The sequence below is a fragment of the Vulpes vulpes genome, chromosome 10 (assembly GCF_048418805.1).
Source record: "Vulpes vulpes isolate BD-2025 chromosome 10, VulVul3, whole genome shotgun sequence".
Taxonomy (NCBI): domain Eukaryota; kingdom Metazoa; phylum Chordata; class Mammalia; order Carnivora; family Canidae; genus Vulpes; species Vulpes vulpes.
In genome coordinates, this window is record NC_132789.1 from 52,068,726 (window position 1) to 52,088,067 (window position 19,342).

Consider the following 19,342-nt stretch of genomic DNA (forward strand, 5'->3'; position numbering starts at 1 on the left):
TGCGAAGCCGCCGGGGAAGCCAGCGCTCGCGGTCCCGCCGCCGCCGCCCCGCCCTAAGCACCGCCCGCCGCCCTCTCACCCCGCGGCGGCGGCGGAAGCGGGGAGGCGGGGCGGGCCGGGCCGGCCGGGGCGGGGCGGCGAGCGGCATGGAGGAGGCGGAGGCCGCGGCGCGCCGGGCGGAGCAGTGCGGGCCCGAGAGGCGCCGGAGCGGGGCCCGGGCGCCCTGAGCCGTGAGTGGTTTGCGGCGGGAGTCCCCGGGGGGTGGCGCGGCCGGGGCGGGGCTCCCGAGCCCTCGGGCGGCGGGGAGCGGGGCCGGGTGGGAGAGGGTGAGGGCGCCCGGGGCTGGGGACTGGGGGCCGGGGCTGGGGGGGGGTGCCCCGGCGCACCCCGGACTAGGAGGGCCGGGGCTGGGGGTTGGGAGCCCGGCTAGCGGGTGTCTGTGCCCTGGCGCACCCCGGGACTAGGAGGACCGGGGCTGGAGGATTGGGGGCCGGGGCTGGGGGGGCTCTGCGCCCTGGCGCACCCCGGGACTAAGAGGGCCGGGGCTGGAGGATTGGGGGCCGGGGCGGGGGGGGCTGTGCCCCTGGCGCACCCCAGGACTAGGGGGGCCGGGGCTTGGTCCTTTTAGGGGCTGCTGAACCTGAGAGCTGATTACTTGGCCTCTGCGCTGGGGCCCCGGGAGGCTCCGCTGCTCCCCCGCCCCAGGGGAGTCTCCAGGCGGGCTGACCCCTCTGAGGCTTCCTTTCCAGAGCAGTTGGGCCACTTTTCCCGGGTCACCCAGCCTGAATGATGGCAGGGAGGAGTTGCAGGGGGGGTCCTCCCTGGACTCCCCAGAAGGCATCAGGCTTTGGGAGGAACACCTGACTCCCTGTGACCCTCTCTCTGGTCCTCTCAGATTCCTGAAGGCATGGGTTGGCCAGGACAGTGGTGACTCCCCAACCCGGCATGGACGACTGGAAGCCCAGCTCCCTCATCAAGCCCTTTGGGGCTCGGAAGAAGCGGAGCTGGTATCTTACCTGGAAGTACAAACTGACCAACCAGCGGGCTTTGCGCAGGCTTTGTCAGGTAGAGAGATGTCCTGGCCCCTGCCCTGGGCTCCCTCGCAGCTTTACCCCAGACTCTGGGCACCAGGACCTACCTTGGCTGCTCCCAACCCTGGAAACAGGCAGCAGGTTCCTAGACGGGACACCTCTTTGTGTCATATCCCTACGAGGTGGTGGTTTGGGCCCAGAGTTCTGGAATCAGAACCCAAGTACAACCCTCTAGGCTTCTGACGGAAACCTGAAGTCTAGTCAGGAAGGCTTTGCTCAGGGGCCCATATCTGCCAGGCGGGCAGAGCTAAGACCCAGGTCTTCTGATCCCCAGCTTGGTTCTCTGGGACTGGCTCCCCCTCTGGGAACTAATTGTGGAGGGGACCAAGGAAATCAGGGCCTCAAATGGAAGCATCCAGGAGCTCTGGGTAGGGAGGGCCCTGATGAAGAGAGAGGGGTCAGGGGTGGTCCCCTGGAGGAGGTGGTCTTGAAACTGGACCCTGGTTGGGGGAGAAGTGGGCGGACAGACGGAGGAGAAAAAGGTCCCAGGCTCTGCCTGTGTCCCCCTGCAGCCAGGGCCCTCCTTTCAGGAAGTCCCTCAGTGATCTGGAGGGGACACCCCTCTTCAGTCATCCCTACCCCTCCCCTCAGACAGGGGCAGTGCTTTTCCTACTGGTGACTGTCATTGTCAACATCAAGTTGATCCTGGACACGCGGCGAGCAATCAGCGAAGCCAATGGAGACCCGGAGCCAGAGCAAGACTATGGTGGGGCCAGGTTGAGGATGGGATTGGCTGGTGGGGTGAAGGATGGGGGTGGGGTCCCCTAGGATCTCACCACTGCAATGGTAGGCACACTCCAGTGGATGATACTGTGCTGGAGAGACTGTCGCCACAACCTGTTGCACCCTGACAGATGAGGCCCTGGGCCGATTAGAGCCCTCACGGCGCAGAGGCAGTGGTCCCCGACGCGTTCTGGATGTGGAGGTGTACTCAAGCCGCAGCAAAGTATATGTGGCAGTGGATGGCACTACGGTGAGTGGGCCAGTGTCTGGGGTAGAGTCACTGTATTCTACTCAGGTATGGTCCCCTGGTTCTGGGCTCCACTGCCTGCGTGAGTAACTGCATCTCTGTCACTTTTGAGCTAGGTGGTTCTGGAGGCCTCAGTTCCTTATCTGTAGGCTGGAACTAATGATTTCTACTTGTTGGGATTAAATGAAAAGTATGTGAAATGTGTTACAGGTAGTGGGATATTATCAAAAGGGATCATTAGTAGTAGTAGTAGGCAGACAATTCATTGATTTCTTTATTTCATAACTACTTTTTGGTCTCTTCCTTGGCCTCAGCCTTGTCTTGGGCACTGGGGACCTAGGGGTAATCAGACCTGGTTCTCATTTGAGGGTTTTGATTGATGTATTATGGTATCTCCAACATGAGGAATTCACATTCTAGGGCTCTAAGTGCCTGAAAGCCATGGAGAGGAGGGTTGTAGAAAGATCTGATCTCTCTTGATGGGCAAGTTAAGGAGGTTTTCCGGAAGAGGTGGCATTCAGGCTGGGTCAGAAAAGAACAGTTCACAGAATCATAGGCAGGAGGGGAGGTTTCATGCAGCTCGTTTGTTGAGTTCCCATAAGACAGAGAAACCTCAAATGCCAGAGTGAAGAGGTGGACTTTGTCTCCGCCTCCCGGTAGGTGCTGGAGGACGAGGCTCGGGAACAGGGCCGTGGCATCCATGTCATCGTTCTCAACCAGGCTACGGTGAGGTTTTGGGGGCGGGGGGGGGGCAGTTGGCTACAGGGCTGAAGATGAGCCCTCCTTGCTGTTGACACTAACTCACAAGAGGTATGTCCCCTGCCAGGGCCATGTGATGGCAAAGCGTGTATTTGACACATACTCACCTCATGAGGATGAGGCCATGGTGCTGTTCCTCAACATGGTGGCGCCTGGCCGAGTGCTTATCTGCACTGTCAAGGTCAGTGACTGTTCCTTGGTTCCTTTCTCTATACCCCCAACTCCAACCTTGCTCACGACTCTGGGCTCTCTACCCCTAATAAAACATAGTGGGAAGAGCCTCTCGAGAAAGGTAATACAGGTTCCAATCTTAGCCTTGTCATTTTTATTCAGCAAATAGTTACTGAGCCCCTACTGTGTGCCAGGCACTGCTCTGGGTGCTGGAGATAGGATAGGAAGCAACCTTTATGGAGCTTCCATTCCACAGGGCAAGATCAACAACAAAAAAAACCCGGTACATGTATGATGTCAGGAGACGATAACTTAATGAAGACAATAAAGCAAAAGAGACAGAGTAGTGGGTGATGCATTTTAGAAGGGGAAGGTCTCTGTAAGGAAGTGACATGTGAGCAGAAAGCTGGACGACGTGAGGAGAGGGCCAGGCGAATATCTGGAGGAAGGTGTTCTAGATCAGAAGAATGGTGAGGGTGTGCTCTGAGGTAGGACAGTGCTGGAATGCTCGAGGAACTGCAAGGGTGCCAGTGGAGCCGGAGCAAATTCAGGGAGGGGAGGGGAGTGGGGGGGAAGAGGGTGGAGGGGCGCAGATTGTGTGGGATCCTGGTAAGGATTTACTAGCCCAATGACCTTGGATGATTCTCAGAATCTCTCTAAGCCTTTGGTTTTCTTATCCGTGGCAGGATAGTAACCTCAGAGGGTTGTCATGATCGTTTAATGAGCTAATTTAAAATCAAAGGTTTCACATGGTGCCTGACAGCGAATGTTCCATGAAGCCAGGTCTCCCAGAACCATGCTAGTCAGGCTGACTACCTTCTCTGGTCTCCCAGGACGAGGGCTCCTTCCACCTCAAGGACACAGCCAAAGCTCTGCTGAGGAGCCTGGGCAGCCAGGCCGGCCCTGCCCTTGGCTGGAGGGACACTTGGGCCTTTGTGGGACGCAAAGGAGGTACCAGCACCACAGACCATCCACCCTATGGGATGAGGGGCCCAGGAGGATCAGAACCCCAAGAGCTGGGGTGGGGTTGGGAGCAAATAGGAGCCCGAAGTGATGGGCTGGCTGAAAGTGGGCAGAGAGGAGAAGCAGCTTTAAAACTGGAGCCTGGGTCCCCATTGTGCCTCATTCCTGTCCCTGCTAGGTCCTGTCCTTGGGGAGAAACATTCTAAGTCACCTGCCCTCTCCTCCTGGGGGGACCCGGTCCTGCTGAAGACAGATGTGCCGCTGAGCTCAGCAGAAGGTGGGGTTGGGGGGCTGGTGCCGGGCTCCAGTGCCTGGGCTGGAGGTGGGCATTTGGGTCCTATTTATGAAACTTTATTTTCTTCACTGGGTGCCTGGGGCTCTGTAAACCACACTAGCCTTGTGGCCCCTCATGCCTCCTCCTGTTGACCCCTCCCTTCCCTCAGAGGCCGAGTGCCACTGGGCAGACACAGAGCTGAACCGTCGCCGCCGGCGCTTCTGCAGCAAAGTCGAGGGCTACGGGAGTGTGTGCAGCTGCAAGGACCCCACACCCATCGAGTTCAGCCCTGACCCAGTGAGTGAGGCCTTAGACAATGAGGCTCGGACTTCTTCTCAGCTTGGCAAGGAGCCCTTGGAAAGGGCCAGGTTGGGTTTCTGGACCCCAGGCCAAGAGGGAACCAGGACCCGAGGATTTGTGCTGACCTCTGAAAGGGGGGACAGGGCCGACCATGTGAACAAAGGCTCGTAATTGGAGTTGGGTTGAGTGTGTGGAAGGGCCCCAACAGAGAAACCCTCTGCTGCTTCCCTCTCTACCCTGGAATTGCCTTCTCCCCAAAGAACTCTTCCCTGGGTGGGGGTCCCAGTTTGAAGAAGGAGGGAGGCAAGAGCTAAAAGCTGTTTCTCCCTCAGCTCCCAGACAACAATGTCCTCAATGTGCCTGTGGCTGTCATTGCAGGGAACCGGCCCAATTACTTGTATAGGTGAGCCTGGGAGGGCGTTGGTCCAGCCCTGGGTGGTGCTTAGCCCAGGGTGAAGCTCCTTGGGCTCATCCACCTGTAGGTGGAACTTTTGAGGTGGGGGCAACAGGTTCTAGGCCCATTCACCCATGTGGGAGTACATGGGGAACATGGGCCCACCGATAAGCACAGGCGGGCGCTGAGTTGGGGGGACAGAGTACCTAACCCATCCCTGGGCTCCCCAGGATGCTGCGCTCTCTGCTCTCAGCCCAGGGGGTGTCCCCCCAGATGATAACAGTTTTCATTGATGGCTACTACGAGGTGAGTGGGGCTCGGGGGCTATGGGAAGGGCAGGGCCCAGGGCCGTGGAGACGGAGCAGCGATGATCACGAGACCAACAGCCCAGGCAAAGGCTGTGAAATGTGAATGGCTCGGCATGGCGGAGCCGTGGGGCGGCAGGGGGAAGTGCTTCACAGGGTGACCATAGCCGTGCCCCCAGGAGCCAATGGATGTGGTGGCACTGTTTGGTCTGAGGGGCATCCAGCACACTCCCATCAGCATCAAGAACGCCCGTGTGTCTCAGGTATGGCCAGGCGAGGACGGAAGGGGCAGACACTTGACCCCGCCGTCCACCCTGCAGCTCATGCACCCCATTTCCACTCCCCACCCAGCACTACAAAGCCAGCCTCACTGCCACTTTCAACCTGTTTCCGGTGAGTAGTCCAAAGCCCTTGGACCTAGGGAAGGGAAACGTGGGTATAAAGCCTGGTCTTACTATATAGCAAGCTCTTCCCCTGTCTGGGCCTCAGCTTCCTGATCTGGAAAATGGGGGGATTGCTGCCTGAGAAGTGAGATGGGGGTGGAGGAGGCACAGAATGGGAAAGGGCCCCTGGGGTCATGCTGTCCCCCTGCCCCCTGCAGGAAGCCAGGTTTGCCGTGGTCCTGGAAGAGGACTTGGACATTGCTGTGGATTTTTTCAGGTGAGGGGAGTACCCCTCCATAAGTGGCTCTCCATGCAGCTCCTACCTGCTGCTTCGGGCCTCTTTCCTTACTGGCTCTCCAGGGAGGCAGGCAGGGGGTGTCTGGGAGAGCTTTGTGGGGGAAGTCAGCTCAAAAGTGGGGGGAAAGCCTGAGCAAAAGTAGGATGGCAGGTGTTGGGGTTGGAGTAGAGAGTAGAAAGGATGGGTAGAGACAGTGGGGATTTAGGGGGAGGGACAAGCAGGCATGACTCCTGAGTCCCATCTCCAGCTCTTCCAGCATCACTATGTGACTGGGTTTGTCCTTGCCCTTCCCTGAACCCTTGGACCCTGCCTCTCTCAGTTTCCTGAGCCAATCCATCCACCTGCTGGAGGAGGATGACAGCCTGTACTGTATCTCTGCCTGGAATGACCAGGTAAGCCAAGGGGCCAGGGGTCACCTGGGGGAGTGGTACAAGCACTGAGCTAAGCCCTCCCCCACCCCACCCCCCGTGCCTGCCCCCCCACCACCAGGGATACGAACACACGGCTGAGGACCCAGCACTGCTGTACCGTGTGGAGACCATGCCTGGGCTGGGCTGGGTGCTCAGGAAGTCCTTGTACAAGGAGGAGCTTGAGCCCAAGTGGCCCACACCAGAAAAGGTGCCCTGGCAGGGGAGGATGGGCGGGCTGGAGTCCCCCATTGGCTGCAAACCCCTTCACCTTCATTACTTTCCGTGCCCCCCAGCTCTGGGACTGGGACATGTGGATGCGGATGCCTGAACAACGCCGAGGCCGAGAGTGCATCATCCCTGATGTTTCCCGATCCTACCACTTCGGCATCGTTGGCCTCAACATGAATGGCTACTTCCACGTGAGTGGGAAGCAGGATGTTGTGGAGGCGGGCACCGTGTGGTGGATGGAGCGAGAGCATGGGCTCCAGAGCAGCCCGGGAGGACGTGTCTTATCTTCTTTTGCCTCAGTTTCTTTATTTTTAAAAATGAGGATAAAAATACTGCCTATCTCATAAGGTTTTGAGACTCTGAGGTTTAAATGAGTTACTATATGTAAAATGCTTTGAACTGCAAGCATTATATAAGGGTTAGCTGGTATTATTTTTATTATTACTATTCTTAGCACCAGACTGTGGGTGTGGGGAGGGTATTTCTGCCACCCGGCACTTACACAGCCCTGCCCTCTCCTGTCCTTGCAAATGTGGGGGCCCACGCCTCCGCCTGGCATGAACAGGGACATCCTCGGTCCCACCATGCCTTCCCCAGCTGTGCCTAAAGGGCCAGTCCCCAGTTACAGCAAGAGTGTGCCTTGAGACAGCCCAGCCTGAAGGAACAGATGAACAAAACCTCAAAACCTCCTACAAGCCAAAAGGACCCTGAAGCCCTGAAAGCTGGCTTACACAAGACCCCAGTCACCTCCCACAGAGGGGCAGGCGCTTCCCTGAGGTCCCTGTTGGTACCTCAGTCACAGCACTCGCTTCCCCCTCAGCACAGCCTGTCATTTTGCACACCAGGCCTGGTAGGGCCCGTTCCTGCCTTCTGTGGCTCTACAACAGCAGACCCAAGGACAGCCCCTGGGAACAGGAACTAGCTCGGGGGTCAGTAGCTTGAGCTGCCGTGTGGGCATGAGCTCTCTAGCGATGGTGGAGCCCAAATTAAAGCTAGTAAGAGCCTGCCAAGGATGCTACGAAGAAGAGGATGGGGAAGACGGGGGCAGGGGCCGGGAGCAGTGAGAGGGACTTCTGTGGGTCCCGGACTTCATCTGTGGGGCTTGTTGGTGGGTCAGCGGGGGGTACGGGCCCCACCTGGAAGGCCTGATGTTCACCCTCACACCTGCTCCAGGAGGCCTACTTCAAGAAGCACAAGTTCAACACGGTTCCAGGTGTCCAGCTCAGGAACGTGGACAGGTGGGGGCTGGGGACAGGGCAGAGGAGCCTTGATGACCAATCCCCAGTATTCCCTGCCAACCTTGGGGCCTGTTTCTTACCCCGGCCCTCCTGCCCCCGAATTCCCACGTGATCCTTCACCTCGCCCCTGGAACCTGAAGGCTCGCCCCTTCTCCTGACCCATCTTCCCTTCTCCTTCAGTCTGAAGAAGGAAGCTTATGAAGTGGAAATTCACAGGCTGCTCAGGTATGGCCTCTGGCAGTCGGGATGTATAGCAGGGAGTGAGGAGGCGAAAACCGGGGGTCTTGGTGCTGTGACCCACTGCAAAATGAAAATCAGGGCATCTTGTTCAAAAATTAAGAATTTCAGGACAGCGATAGCACAGCATTAAAGTAAGCGCAGAAGACAGCCCAGGTGGCTCAGTGGTTTGGCGCCTGCCTTCGGCCCAGGGCATGATCCTGGAGTCCCAGGATCAAGTCCCATGCCAGGCTCCCTGCAAGGAGCCTGCTTCTCCCTCTGCCTGTGTCTCTCCTCTCTCTCTCTCTCTATGTCTCTCATGAATAAATAAATAAAACATTAAAAAAAAAAAGTAAGCGCAGGGCCTGGTTTACCAGACCCGTGAGGCAGGCTCCATCCTGGCCTTTCTACCCCCTCCCCCCTGCTGCAGTGAGGCTGAGGTTCTGGACCACAGCAGGAACCCTTGTGAAGACTCGTTCCTGCCAGACACAGAGGGCCACACCTATGTGGCCTTCATCCGAATGGAGAAGGATGATGACTTCACCACCTGGACCCAGCTTGCCAAGGTGCCCCACTAACACTCCCACCAGATACAGGGAGCCTTTGTTCTGGAATCTTCTACCTTAGAACCTCCTCTTCAGACTTTGGGAACCCCTCTTCCAGCCTCTGTCCAATACCATATTCTAGAAGATGCTACATCTTGCAGATTGAGGAGACTGCAGAGGAGGGGTGGGGGCTGGACCAAGGGTCCTCAGTTGCACCCCCTCCTGCCCCCGCGGCTCTCTGATCCCTGCCTCTCCCCCCACCCACTTCTTCCAGTGCCTCCGTATCTGGGACCTGGATGTGCGTGGCAACCACCGGGGCCTGTGGAGGTTGTTTCGAAAGAAGAATCACTTCCTGGTGGTGGGCGTCCCAGCCTCCCCCTACTCGTGAGTGACTCTTTTCTGCCCCGGGAAGTGGGAGACTAGTGGGATTATCTCTTCCCTATACATTGTCAAATTATCTTCCCAGGGTGAAGAAGCCACCATCAATCACCCCAATTTTCCTGGAGCCACCTCCAAAGGAAGAGGGAGTCCCAGGAGCCGCAGAACAGACATGAGACCTCCTTCAGGACCCTGCAGGGCTGGGTACTGTGTACCCCCAGGCAGGCTAGCCCTTCACCCCATCCTGTAGGATTTTGTAGACACTGGTCGGGGTTGGCGCTGGCTTGTTTTTAACATGAGATTTAATTACTAACCCAAAGGGGAAGCTTCCCCTGCTCCAACGCCCCTATACCTGAGTTGGAGGTCTATTTATTTACTTCCCTGTTGGGAAGGGGCAGGATAGTACCTGGGAATCATTGGGGTCCCTGGGCAGCTGATCCTGCCCTTTGCACACACCCTCCTCCCAGGCCTGGCTCAGAATCTAACCTATTTATTGACTGTCCTGAGGGCCTTGGGAACAGGCTGAAGCCTATAGGGCCTTGACTCCTTTCTTGGCTGGGGTGCTGCCCTGAGGGTGGGGCTGGCTCTTACTCAGGAACCTGCTGTGCCCAACCCATGGACAGGCCCGCTGGGGCCCACCTGCTGATGCAGACTCACTCAGAGACCCTCAGACACGGAACCAGGCCTCTTCTCAGCCTCCCCTTTGTCCAGGTTTCCAAAACTGGATAAGGTGGTCATTGATTAAAAAAGGAGAAAACCTCCAGGGATGTGTTTTATGATTGGGGGGGGTGGGATTATGTGAGTGTGAGAGAGAGAGAAAAATCGGTAAGTAGGAGAGAGAATGGTTATGATGGATAGTGAGATTTCCTTACTGTCCTCCACAGGATTTAGCTTCCATTTGGGGCCATTTGGCCACCAGGGGATGCCCAAGTCTCAAACTCCAGGATTTTTCCCTAGCTCCACCTTAGGACATGAACTTGACCCTAGCTTCACCCTACTTGAGGCTGAACTTAGAGCAGCTACCTCAAACCCCTTCCCCATGGGGCTGTTCACTTGCCTAGCTTGTCTGGGCAGGTACCTGTCCCCAGAGATGGAGCAAGAGAGCAAAAAGGAATCCTCGGGGGTGAGGGAGGCAATGGGAGAGCAAGGGAGACTAGTGGGGATATAAAGGAAGTGGGTGAACCAGAACCAGACCAGTATAATTCAGGAGGCTAGGACTGGGCTGCAGATGGGAGTTGTAAGAGGAAGGATCTGTGGTCCTTAGGGTACTTGGTATACGGATTCCATGTCTAGGCATTTTTCTGGAGAAAACCCATCATTTTCGTCAGATTCTCACCCAGCCCAGTGACCCAAAGAGATTAGGAAGATCTAACTAAGTCATAGAAGCACCAGGAAATGAATGGGATTGTCTACAGGTAGTGGGTGAGAAAGCCTAAGGCAGGGGGCAGGAGGATGTTTAAGGGATCTGTACAGGACTTAGGATCAGAGGTGAGTATGGGACACACCTCTTGAGAAGGGGTCAGCCTGCAGTCCTTTCAAGGTGAGCCTGGTGAGCTCCTTATGTAGAGCCCTGGCCAGGGAGGCAGGAATGGCCTAGAACTCCTGCCCTTTCACCAGCTCTACTCCACCCTCCCCCACTGGCGCCTGGAGCCCAGCTCCACAGTGACACAGGTGGTGTGCTGCTGGGACCGTTTCTTGCCACCCTGACGCCTTCAGTGTTTGCTAGAGATAGAGTACTTGAGGTACTGTTAGAGCCGGGGGAGGAGCAGTTAGCCAGTGAGGAGGCGGAGGTCCGCCCTGGGCAAACAATCGCCTGCAGCTCTCTGTAGGCACCTGGTGTGTGAGAGATGGTCGGGTGGTGAAGGCGGGGAGGCCCTAGCCTCCCTCCCTGCCAGGCCCCCGCAGCAGGCTCCTGGGCTAGCCTCAGACTGGCTCTGGGGCCCTGTGTGGCTCTGGCCAGGTTTCTGTTCCTTCTTGGGTTCAGCAAGGGGAAGGGGTAGTAGTTCCGGGCTGCCCTAGAAAAGCCAGGGAGGAAGGATGAGGGGTCAGAGGAAAGCAAGGAAGATGACTGATTTGCCAGGCTGGGTTTTCCTCCCTTGTTGGTGCTGTGGGTCCTGGTTCAGCCACAGTCAGATCTATGTTTGGGATATTCTGGTCTTCCACGTCAGCCAGGACCCCCCAGGCACCGGAGTCAGACAGCCTGGGCCCAGACCAAGGCTCATCAGCCCTCCAGGGAGGTCATGGACATGGAACAAGTCCCTCGGACTTTCTAGGCCCAGCTTCTGTACCATGGAGGTGGTTAAGATTAAGAGATCAGATCTGTCGAGTCCCAGAGGCAAGCCAAGACCAAGAATGAAGTTCTTTCTAAAATCCCCAGAGCAGGTACCAGGTGTAGGACTTTGCCAGAGTGAGAAGGGTAGGCAGCTCAGAGCCTCTGATGGGGGCTTCTGGAGGGCTTCCAAAGCCTAAGAAGCGACCCCCTCCCATTGCCTTGGCAGTATTTCTGTCTCTCCGCCCCCATGTGGGCACAGGCTTGTTATTTTCATAGCTTTCCAGTCCATTGCCCCTACCCAGGAGGGGGTAGTTTCAGGCCAAAGTCCTCCCACATTCGAGAAGGCAGACTGGCCCAGCCCCCAACTCTTCCCTGAGTGCCCTCTTGGTCCTCCCTGTTAGGCTCCCTCCCAGGCCTGGAATTAAAGCAAAGGGGAGAAAGAGGCACCTACCTCCACCCTATTTCCCTCCTGCGAACTAGTGCCTTCCCTTTTCAGGGGCCTTGTGAGTCACCAGCCCCTTGGGAATCTGAGGGCCAGATCTTAGGCAAGACGGGCCTGCCTCTCCAAGGATACACGAGAAGAATTCCAAATGGAGACATTTTAATTGGGTATTGGGTTCTGAAGTGCCTTCTACATATCCGCCTGGTGACTGCTGGTTTTGCACATGCCCGTACTATAGGGTGTCTTTCTCTCATCCCCCAGGAGGCTGCTGGGATCAGCAAGAGCACACCTGGGCCTGAGGCGGTGTCAAGCGTTTCAGGGACAGACTGGAGGTTGGGGCAGGAGAACTGGCTGCTTCAGGCCCCAAGCCCACCAATGGAAGGAAAAGTCAGGCACAGCTTGAAGGGGGTGATCCCCTATTTGGCCCCCAGTCCAGAGCAGCAAGGCCGGCCCACTCTGGCCCAAGTGACACTGTTAGATCCTGTCCCCACCCTAATCACTGCCACCTGGCAGTGCCAGGGTGCCTCTCCTCAGTTCGTGTGTGGCAGCAGCAGTGGCGGAGGCAGAGCAGACTTATTTCAGATTGCAGTACAGATACATGGACACAATCATGGCAGCCAGCTGGTGGGAAAGGAACAGGCAAAGGGTCTTTACTTTTAGTCCCCTGCCACCCAGACACCCTCTCTGAAGCTTTGTGAGAAGTCTGTCTCCTTCAGCAAGGCCTCCAAGATGGCTCAAGCACCCCGGTCCAGTGGGGCTACCCTGACCTCCCCACCCCCTTACCTCCAAGGCCCCGATTCCGGCTGCCACGCCCCCCACAGTGGCCGCGTTGGCCCGGAGGTCATACAGAAGCTGACTGAAACAACCCTTGGGGGAGGGGAGAGAGGTCCCCAGTCAGCAGCTGCACCCCCTCTTCATGCAGCACTTAAGGCCATCAAAGCAGCCCCCCGCTTTCCATACCACACCTGTACAATCTTGTCCTTAGCCCTCTCCTCCGTGCAGGCTTCTGTGGCTGTGCCATTGCCACTGTCGAAGCAACAGTACGGGGGAAAGGTATGGTTCCTCAGGAAGTAGGGGGAGCCCTCAAAGTCCGTGTAGTTGTTGAAGCCACAGCACCCGAGCTGAAGATGAGGAGGGCAGGGTGGTCAGTAGGGCTTTGCGCTTTCTTGCCCCTGCAGGGTCTCCCCCAGCCCACCTTACCCCTGCCATGGTGCTGTTCCACACTTGCGTGAAGTCCTTCTGGGAGCCATAGTCCTGCTTGATGGCGGGCACGACCAGCAACGTCAGGAAGTGCTCGGCCTGGGTGGGACGGGCCAGTGCTTAGGGCCCAGTAGGGACGGTGGCCAGTGGCCACTCACAGGCCACAGCCCACCTGCAGGGATCCTCCCCAGCTTTCCCCCTTGCCCAATCCCGCTCCTCACCATCGTAGTGTACACCAGGGCCACCACAGCAGCTGCCACCTCCGCGATGAAGATGAGGAGGAGGACCAAGAAGAACTGAGCGGGGAACAGAGGTCTGAGTTTGAGAAAGAGGAAGTCCCTCGTGCCTCACTTGTGACCCGCCACCCAGTAAAATGGGCAGCAGCCCCTTCTACCGAGAGCCCTGGAGTCCAGAGCTTGATCTGGGGATCCCTGGGGCCTGGATTCTGGGGTCAGGGGACCCTGGGTCTTGGTTACAGGCCTGTGGAGCTGGGCTTGACGCACCATCATAAGGGCGCACTTGTTCTCCGAGTGAGCACCATAGCAGCCCAGGAAACCAAGAGCGAAGAGTATAGCACCGGCTGCGATGAGGAAGTAGCCGACGTTGACGAACTGCATGGCACTGGATGACAGCGGCCCAAAGATCTTCAGGAAAGATGGCCCATCGACTGACACCCAGATGCCCACTGCCAACAGGGCAACACCACACAGCTGGGGACAGAGAGGCAGGCCTTAAAACAGTGCAGGCAAGCAGCTTCTTACCACGCAGTTGAATCAGGAAGGTGGGAAACGAGAAATTTCTCCCTTTATTGGCTAAGGACTGTAAAAACTCATCCTGTAGGGAGGAAAAACATTCTGTGGAGCCAGAAGGATGGGAGCTGGGCCACCCATAGCCAGTACCAGGCTGCACATCAATGCCGATTATAAATGGGATCATGGGTTCCAGAAATATCCACAGGTTGGGGGAGGGCAAGGCAAGACTTTTCCTCACTGCTGTCAGGGTCCTGCCGCATAACTAGGAGTGAAAACAAGCAGGTAAGGCTAACAAGGCCCCCCTCCCCCTATTTCCTTGCCCAGCCAAGCACCTTTGTCCTCCCATAGGTGAGAGTCACCATAGCAGCAGAGGAGGGGCTGAGGTTTACATCTGCTTCCAACCCTGGAGAGGAACTTGGTGAGAAGGGACACCTACCTTGAGGCCTCATTTGGCTTTGGATCAAACTCCAGGCCTACCCTTCATCTAACCGAGACCTCTTCTTGCCTCACCAGGAAAAATGGGGCACCAGAGGAGGGGTACAGCCAGGGCTTCCTGTAGAGGCCCTCCGGCTCAACCCCAAGACCTCAGGGAACCCAGAGGCCCAGACGGGGTAGGAGGTACACTCTCCAGATGCCACAGTTCTTAGAGCAAAGCCTTGCTGACCCAGAGCATCAGCGGAAGAATGAACCCGCTACCACGTTGGTGTCTAGTCCCCAGCTGTAGAAACTGAGGCTAGAACCAGGAGTGAGGTGCAGATTGTGGCTGGATCCCAGGCATGTTTGTCCAAGGACAGAGAGCCAGGCTCCCAGCCTACAGGGTCAAATTTCAAGGAGCCCTAGACCTGCTCTGCCCTGCCCAGCCTGGCAAAGCCTGAGCAACAGAGGCCAGAAACCAAACTGGATTTGCTTTTAACCCCCTCGGGCCAGAACACCTGCTCTCCATATCCCTGTGATCTGTTTGCCTTGTCCAGATATATGGATAAAGGTTAGTTCCCTGAAGCCTGAAGAAGCCCAAGTAATGGACCACCCCAGAGTCAGAGAGGCAACACCTGCAGCCCAATTTCCCCAAAGTCCTCTACACTTCATGTCTCCACTTCCTCGACCTCCACTCACTTAAGCCATTCTTTTTTTTTTTTTTTCACTTAAGCCATTCTAATTTGGCTCCAAGGTCTGTGATGCTGTCTTGTGCTAAATCTGGTGGATGCTTCCTGCACCATACCCTCCTGGCCTCTCTGCGGCCATGTTCTCCCTGTTTTCCTCCTATTGCTCTTTTTCTTTCTTTCTTTCTTTCTTTCTTTCTTTCTTTCTTTCTTTCTTTCTTTCTTTCTTTCTTTCTTTCTATTGCTTTTTTTCTGTCTGCTTCCTGGTGGCCATTTCTCCACATACCCTGTACAAGTTGGGTTTTGCAGAATTCACTCAGCCTGTGTGCTCTTACCCTCTCCCATGGCCTCGCTGACCCTTTGTGGTCATATGACTTCCAAATGTCCACGTCCAGCTCCAACTGGAGCTGCAACCCCCTTGAGTACTCAGCTGCCCGGGGCCCATCCCTTGGGTCGCTCATAGCAGAGACACGGGCTTTATCTTCAAAGCCTCTGTCTCCCCTGCCCCTCTGTCCGTCCCTCGGCCACCATCTGAGGGCTTTGTCCTTGGTCCATTTCTCCCCATCTCCACCACCATCTCCAGGATTCATGCCTCATTACTCAGCTTCCTCAGACATGCCCTATACAATCTGTTCCTGGTTTTCTGAACAATACCTGATTTCATTGCCTCTGAGCCTTTTTCATGGTTTACGACCCTCGCTCAGTGCAAATGCCCAGCCTCAGCTATTTCCTCCAGATAGTCTTCTCTGACCAGGGATCAAGCCCTTCCTGGGGGCTCCCATTGCCCTTGTGCTAAGGCCAGACCTAATAGTTGCAATTGTCTGTCCGTCTGGCCTGCTGGACCTGAGATCCTCAAGGGCAAAGAAAGGGCTCACTTACCTTTCCCCCCAGCGTCTTAGGCAACACATCTTTGTTGAATGAATAAGGGTGGCTTGAGGCAGACTCTCTGCTCTGGGGTCCCCATCTCTCCTTTCAGTTCCTTGTCCATCCTACTGAGGCCACTGAATTTCCTTGTACTCTAGGCAAGCTTGGGCAAAACTCTTCGCCTCCCTGGGCCCCCAATGACTATAAAACGGGGACAGTCACTCCTGTTAGCCTACTCCACCCTGCCCTATGTCAAGACTAAAACTTCCTGTAAGGGAGGGGCTTCTCTTAAGCTTTTCCACCCCAACTTGTGTTCCTGAGACCGGAACTCAGCATCTGGGGAGACTTCTGTACCCTATCCTCATGGGAAACTTGTGCAACAGAGTCTGGGCACAGCGATCTCCCATTTCGCAGCTTAGGCTCTGCTTAGGTTGTGACCCACTCCTGCAGGGAGGCCCAAAGAGCCCACAGCCCCCGTACTTACAAAGATGAGGAAATTGAAGAGGATCATCATGGTTTTAATGAAGCCGAAGCACTGCATGGTGGCTTCTAGGAGGCAGACAAGTGTGAGTTAGGAATTTGGGCCAGCCACCTCAGCAGCCACCTGGGCTGGCCCTGGCATTTGGGCCCTGACATATCAGACTCCAGCGTCCAGAACCTGTAAACCACCCAAATTCCCCTGCCTCTAGACTCTGACACCTCAGGACTGTTCCTAAGTCCTATCCTGACACCCCTGGCTCGCTGTACTGCCCAGGCCCTCTCCCAGCACCTGACACTCTGACACACTAAACCCCCGCAGGTTTCTCCACTGGCACCCCAAGCCCAACATCCAGACTAGAGGTCACTCCAGGCCCTTCCTTGGCACCTGTATACCCCGGACTCCTCCGCCAAGCCAGCCCTGGGCTCTTTCATTACCCTCCCCGTTGGTCTTCAGCTTCCCAAACCCATCTCCAGATTAAGTTTGCTTCATAGGATAATCCCTATCCTGTGGCATCACCTGTTCAGGGCTCTCGGTAGTGAGTTCTGAAAGAAGGATCTGCTGAGGCTCCAGAGGGCACAGACAACTCCAGGGAATCGCCACTTGAGTGGGCAGGCAGGGAGACAGAGCTGGCTCTCAAGCACCAATGCTCACCTGCAGGCGGGGCAGGAGTTTTAAAGTCCTCTGTTGGCCTTCCCCGCCCGCCCCACCCAGCAGCCAGTGGGCCTCCTCTTGCCCTGCTGCCCCCTGCTGCCGGGAGATCTATTCCCATAGTCACAGGAGCAGCAGGCCCCGTCGGCCTGGCAACGCCAACCGCAGCAACACCCTTCCTGATCTGGAGAAGGAAGAGAAGTCTGAGGGTAAAGAGCGGCCCCTGGAATTTCTGCGTGCCCTCCCCACAGCAGTGCGCGGTAGCTCCCTAGCCTACACCTGCCGCTCCGTGCACCTGCCCTGTGTGTTCACAGGCGCACCTGCCAGAGCTGCCCTCTCCAGTCACGCGCAGACACATATGTAACCCCCTGCCAGTGCTCGTGAGTGTGCAAATACATACGCACACCCATCACACACACTCGACACTGTGTGTGGACTGAGTCCCAGCAACTAAGAAACAACAAAGCAACATCTGAGGCACATACTTAAAGCCTGTCTCTGTCTCTGTCTCTGTCTCTGTCTCTTTGTCTCTCTTATACACCCTTTCGGGGAAATGATCCAGGTTTAGTAGCTTCTACTCCCTCCTCTGAGTAGCAAATGACCCCTAGTCCTTTTTCCTCTGCAAAATCTTGATTTCCCCATCTTTCTCCTCCATTCATCATTCCTCCTTACTCGTCTCCCTCCCCGTACTTTCTCTTGCTTCCCCTCCTTCCAGCGTGTTCAGCGATGTGTCAAGGACGCCCCTTTCCGCCGGCAGGTGGCACCCTAATCCCACGAAAGCGGCACCCCAACTCCAAGCCGGCAAACCCCTGCCCGTCTCTTTGCACTGTGAGTCCTGTGGCCCTATTTCCACTCTAGCGCTCCCGGCCTGCAGGTACTGGGGAAGTTCTGGCTTTGGAGTCCTTGGGACCAGGTACTCCCAGGCTGGTTCCGCAGCCTCCTAGCTGTGGGACTCCAGGGGTATTGCTCAGGCTCAGTTTTAAACCCGTTTCCTGGTCTATTAAACAGAATAGTTCTAGGGATTTTTTTATTTTTATTTATTTATTTATTTATTTATTTATTTTTTATGATAGTCACAGAGAGAGAGAGAGAGAGAGAGAGAGGCAGAGACACAGGCAGAGGGAGAAGCAGGCTCCATGCACCGGGAGCCTGATGTGGGATTCCATCCCCTGTCTCCAGGATCGCGCCCTGGGCCAAAGGCAGGCGCCGAACCGCTGCGCCACCCAGGGATCCCAGTTCTAGGGATTTTAAATAAGATTCTCTCCCCGCTCTGGGAAAAATGGGAATGACCCTAGAGTGGGAATGTCAGAGTGGAGAGAGTCATAGCCAGAGGGGGTGTGGGGTGGACAAAGTGGACTTTTACAATTTTAAAAATTTTTGAATACAGTTGACACTAGTTTTTGTTTTTTTGCAATGACAGGGAGCAGCTGAAGAAACGGGAGAGAGGGGGCCAATAACACTAGTATCTGTGTAGATCACGTTTTACATGTATTACATATATGGTCTCCCCTCCCCATATGTACAAAGAGATTGTTGTAAATATCTTTTATTCCCTTTTTAAATATCAGGAGACAGGGGCACAGGAAGGTTGAGTACTTGCCGTGATCACACAGCCTGTACGTGGCAAAGCCAGGATTCACCCCGAGCCATTCTCGTGCCAGAGTCTTTATCTTAACCACCAAGCCGACTGTCTATAGTGATGGAATCACTACGAAGGCAGGAAGAGCCGACTTCCAGAAAGAGCAGGAGAGGAGGCCTTGGTCTGGGACTTGAGGAAGAAAATGGCCAAGGGCAAGTGGGGTTACAGGTGTAATGGCTGGAAGTCGATGGGAGCAAGGTCCATTTTCTAAGACTGGGGATAGCAAGTGAGGCCTTTAGGGTGGTGCTGGGGACCCCAAAGTCTCCTAGCAGGAACAGAGAAAAGCTGGAGGCCGGGAAGGAGGGCTGGAGGTAGAGTAAGTGGGAAAGAGAGAGGGGGCTGAGGTCCACTGTTCCACGGCAACTCGGTGCAAGGCCTGCCAGAGCCATGGACGTTCCTCTCTCCCGCAGGAAAGGAGATACACCCAGGGTTGACACAACTTACATCCTTCTAGGGACCTAGCACTAATTATCCACATGGCTTTCTCTTTTCCCTCAGGAAGCATCAGAGCCAGGTCAGCTCCATCTATGACCCCAGTGCCCAGCACATATGAAGTTGTTAGTGAACAATTCCTGATTGATTGGATGAATAAATGAGCACAGAACAGCAAGAGTTAAACGTCTGGGCTTGGCCACCAGGGATTTGAACCCCTGCCTGCCTCTGGTTGTGTGACCTCACCTAACTGAGCCTCAGTTTCCTTATACAGTCGATCCTTTTTATTCATGGTTTCCATACCTGCAAATTTACTAGAATTTATTTGTAACCCCGCACCAATACTCATGTCACTTTTGCGGTCATTCACGGACATTTGTAGAGCTGCAAAAATGTTGAGCTGCCTCATTCACGTGTTCTCAGCTGAGGCCGAACAAGAGGCTACTCTGCCTCCTTGTTCTACCTCTTACCATGTAAACATATGTTCTTGTGGTCTATTCAGTGTCACTTTTTTTTTTTTTTGCATTTTTATGCTTCTTGTTGGTGATTTATCAAATAATGCTGTTATTCAAATAATGCTGAAGTGCTG

General features: G+C 55.7%; 2 protein-coding genes across 2 annotated transcripts; one reads left to right on the forward strand and one right to left on the reverse strand.

Annotated features, from left to right (window-relative positions):
• Window positions 1–109: 109 nt before the first annotated feature.
• Window positions 110–9,686, forward strand: POMGNT1 (protein O-linked mannose N-acetylglucosaminyltransferase 1 (beta 1,2-)). Its single transcript, XM_072724097.1, has 22 exons — window positions 110–230; window positions 896–1,065; window positions 1,683–1,797; window positions 1,946–2,064; window positions 2,722–2,787; window positions 2,888–3,001; window positions 3,825–3,942; window positions 4,133–4,231; window positions 4,398–4,525; window positions 4,861–4,931; window positions 5,153–5,228; window positions 5,407–5,490; window positions 5,579–5,620; window positions 5,829–5,887; window positions 6,228–6,300; window positions 6,398–6,526; window positions 6,612–6,737; window positions 7,720–7,784; window positions 7,965–8,009; window positions 8,431–8,566; window positions 8,820–8,929; window positions 9,012–9,686. Exons 2-22 carry the CDS (start codon window positions 946–948, stop codon window positions 9,097–9,099), a joined length of 1,983 nt encoding a protein of 660 aa, XP_072580198.1. The 5' UTR covers window positions 110–230; window positions 896–945; the 3' UTR covers window positions 9,100–9,686.
• A 2,093-nt stretch (window positions 9,687–11,779) lies between these two features.
• Window positions 11,780–16,714, reverse strand: TSPAN1 (tetraspanin 1). Its single transcript, XM_025991917.2, has 8 exons — window positions 16,551–16,714; window positions 16,038–16,102; window positions 13,341–13,547; window positions 13,059–13,133; window positions 12,838–12,936; window positions 12,603–12,758; window positions 12,421–12,504; window positions 11,780–12,258 (listed from the first exon to the last, which is right to left on the reverse strand). The coding sequence occupies exons 2-8, from the start codon at window positions 16,092–16,094 to the stop codon at window positions 12,211–12,213; spliced, it is 726 nt and encodes a 241-aa protein (XP_025847702.1). The 5' UTR covers window positions 16,095–16,102; window positions 16,551–16,714; the 3' UTR covers window positions 11,780–12,210.
• Window positions 16,715–19,342: the final 2,628 nt, after the last annotated feature.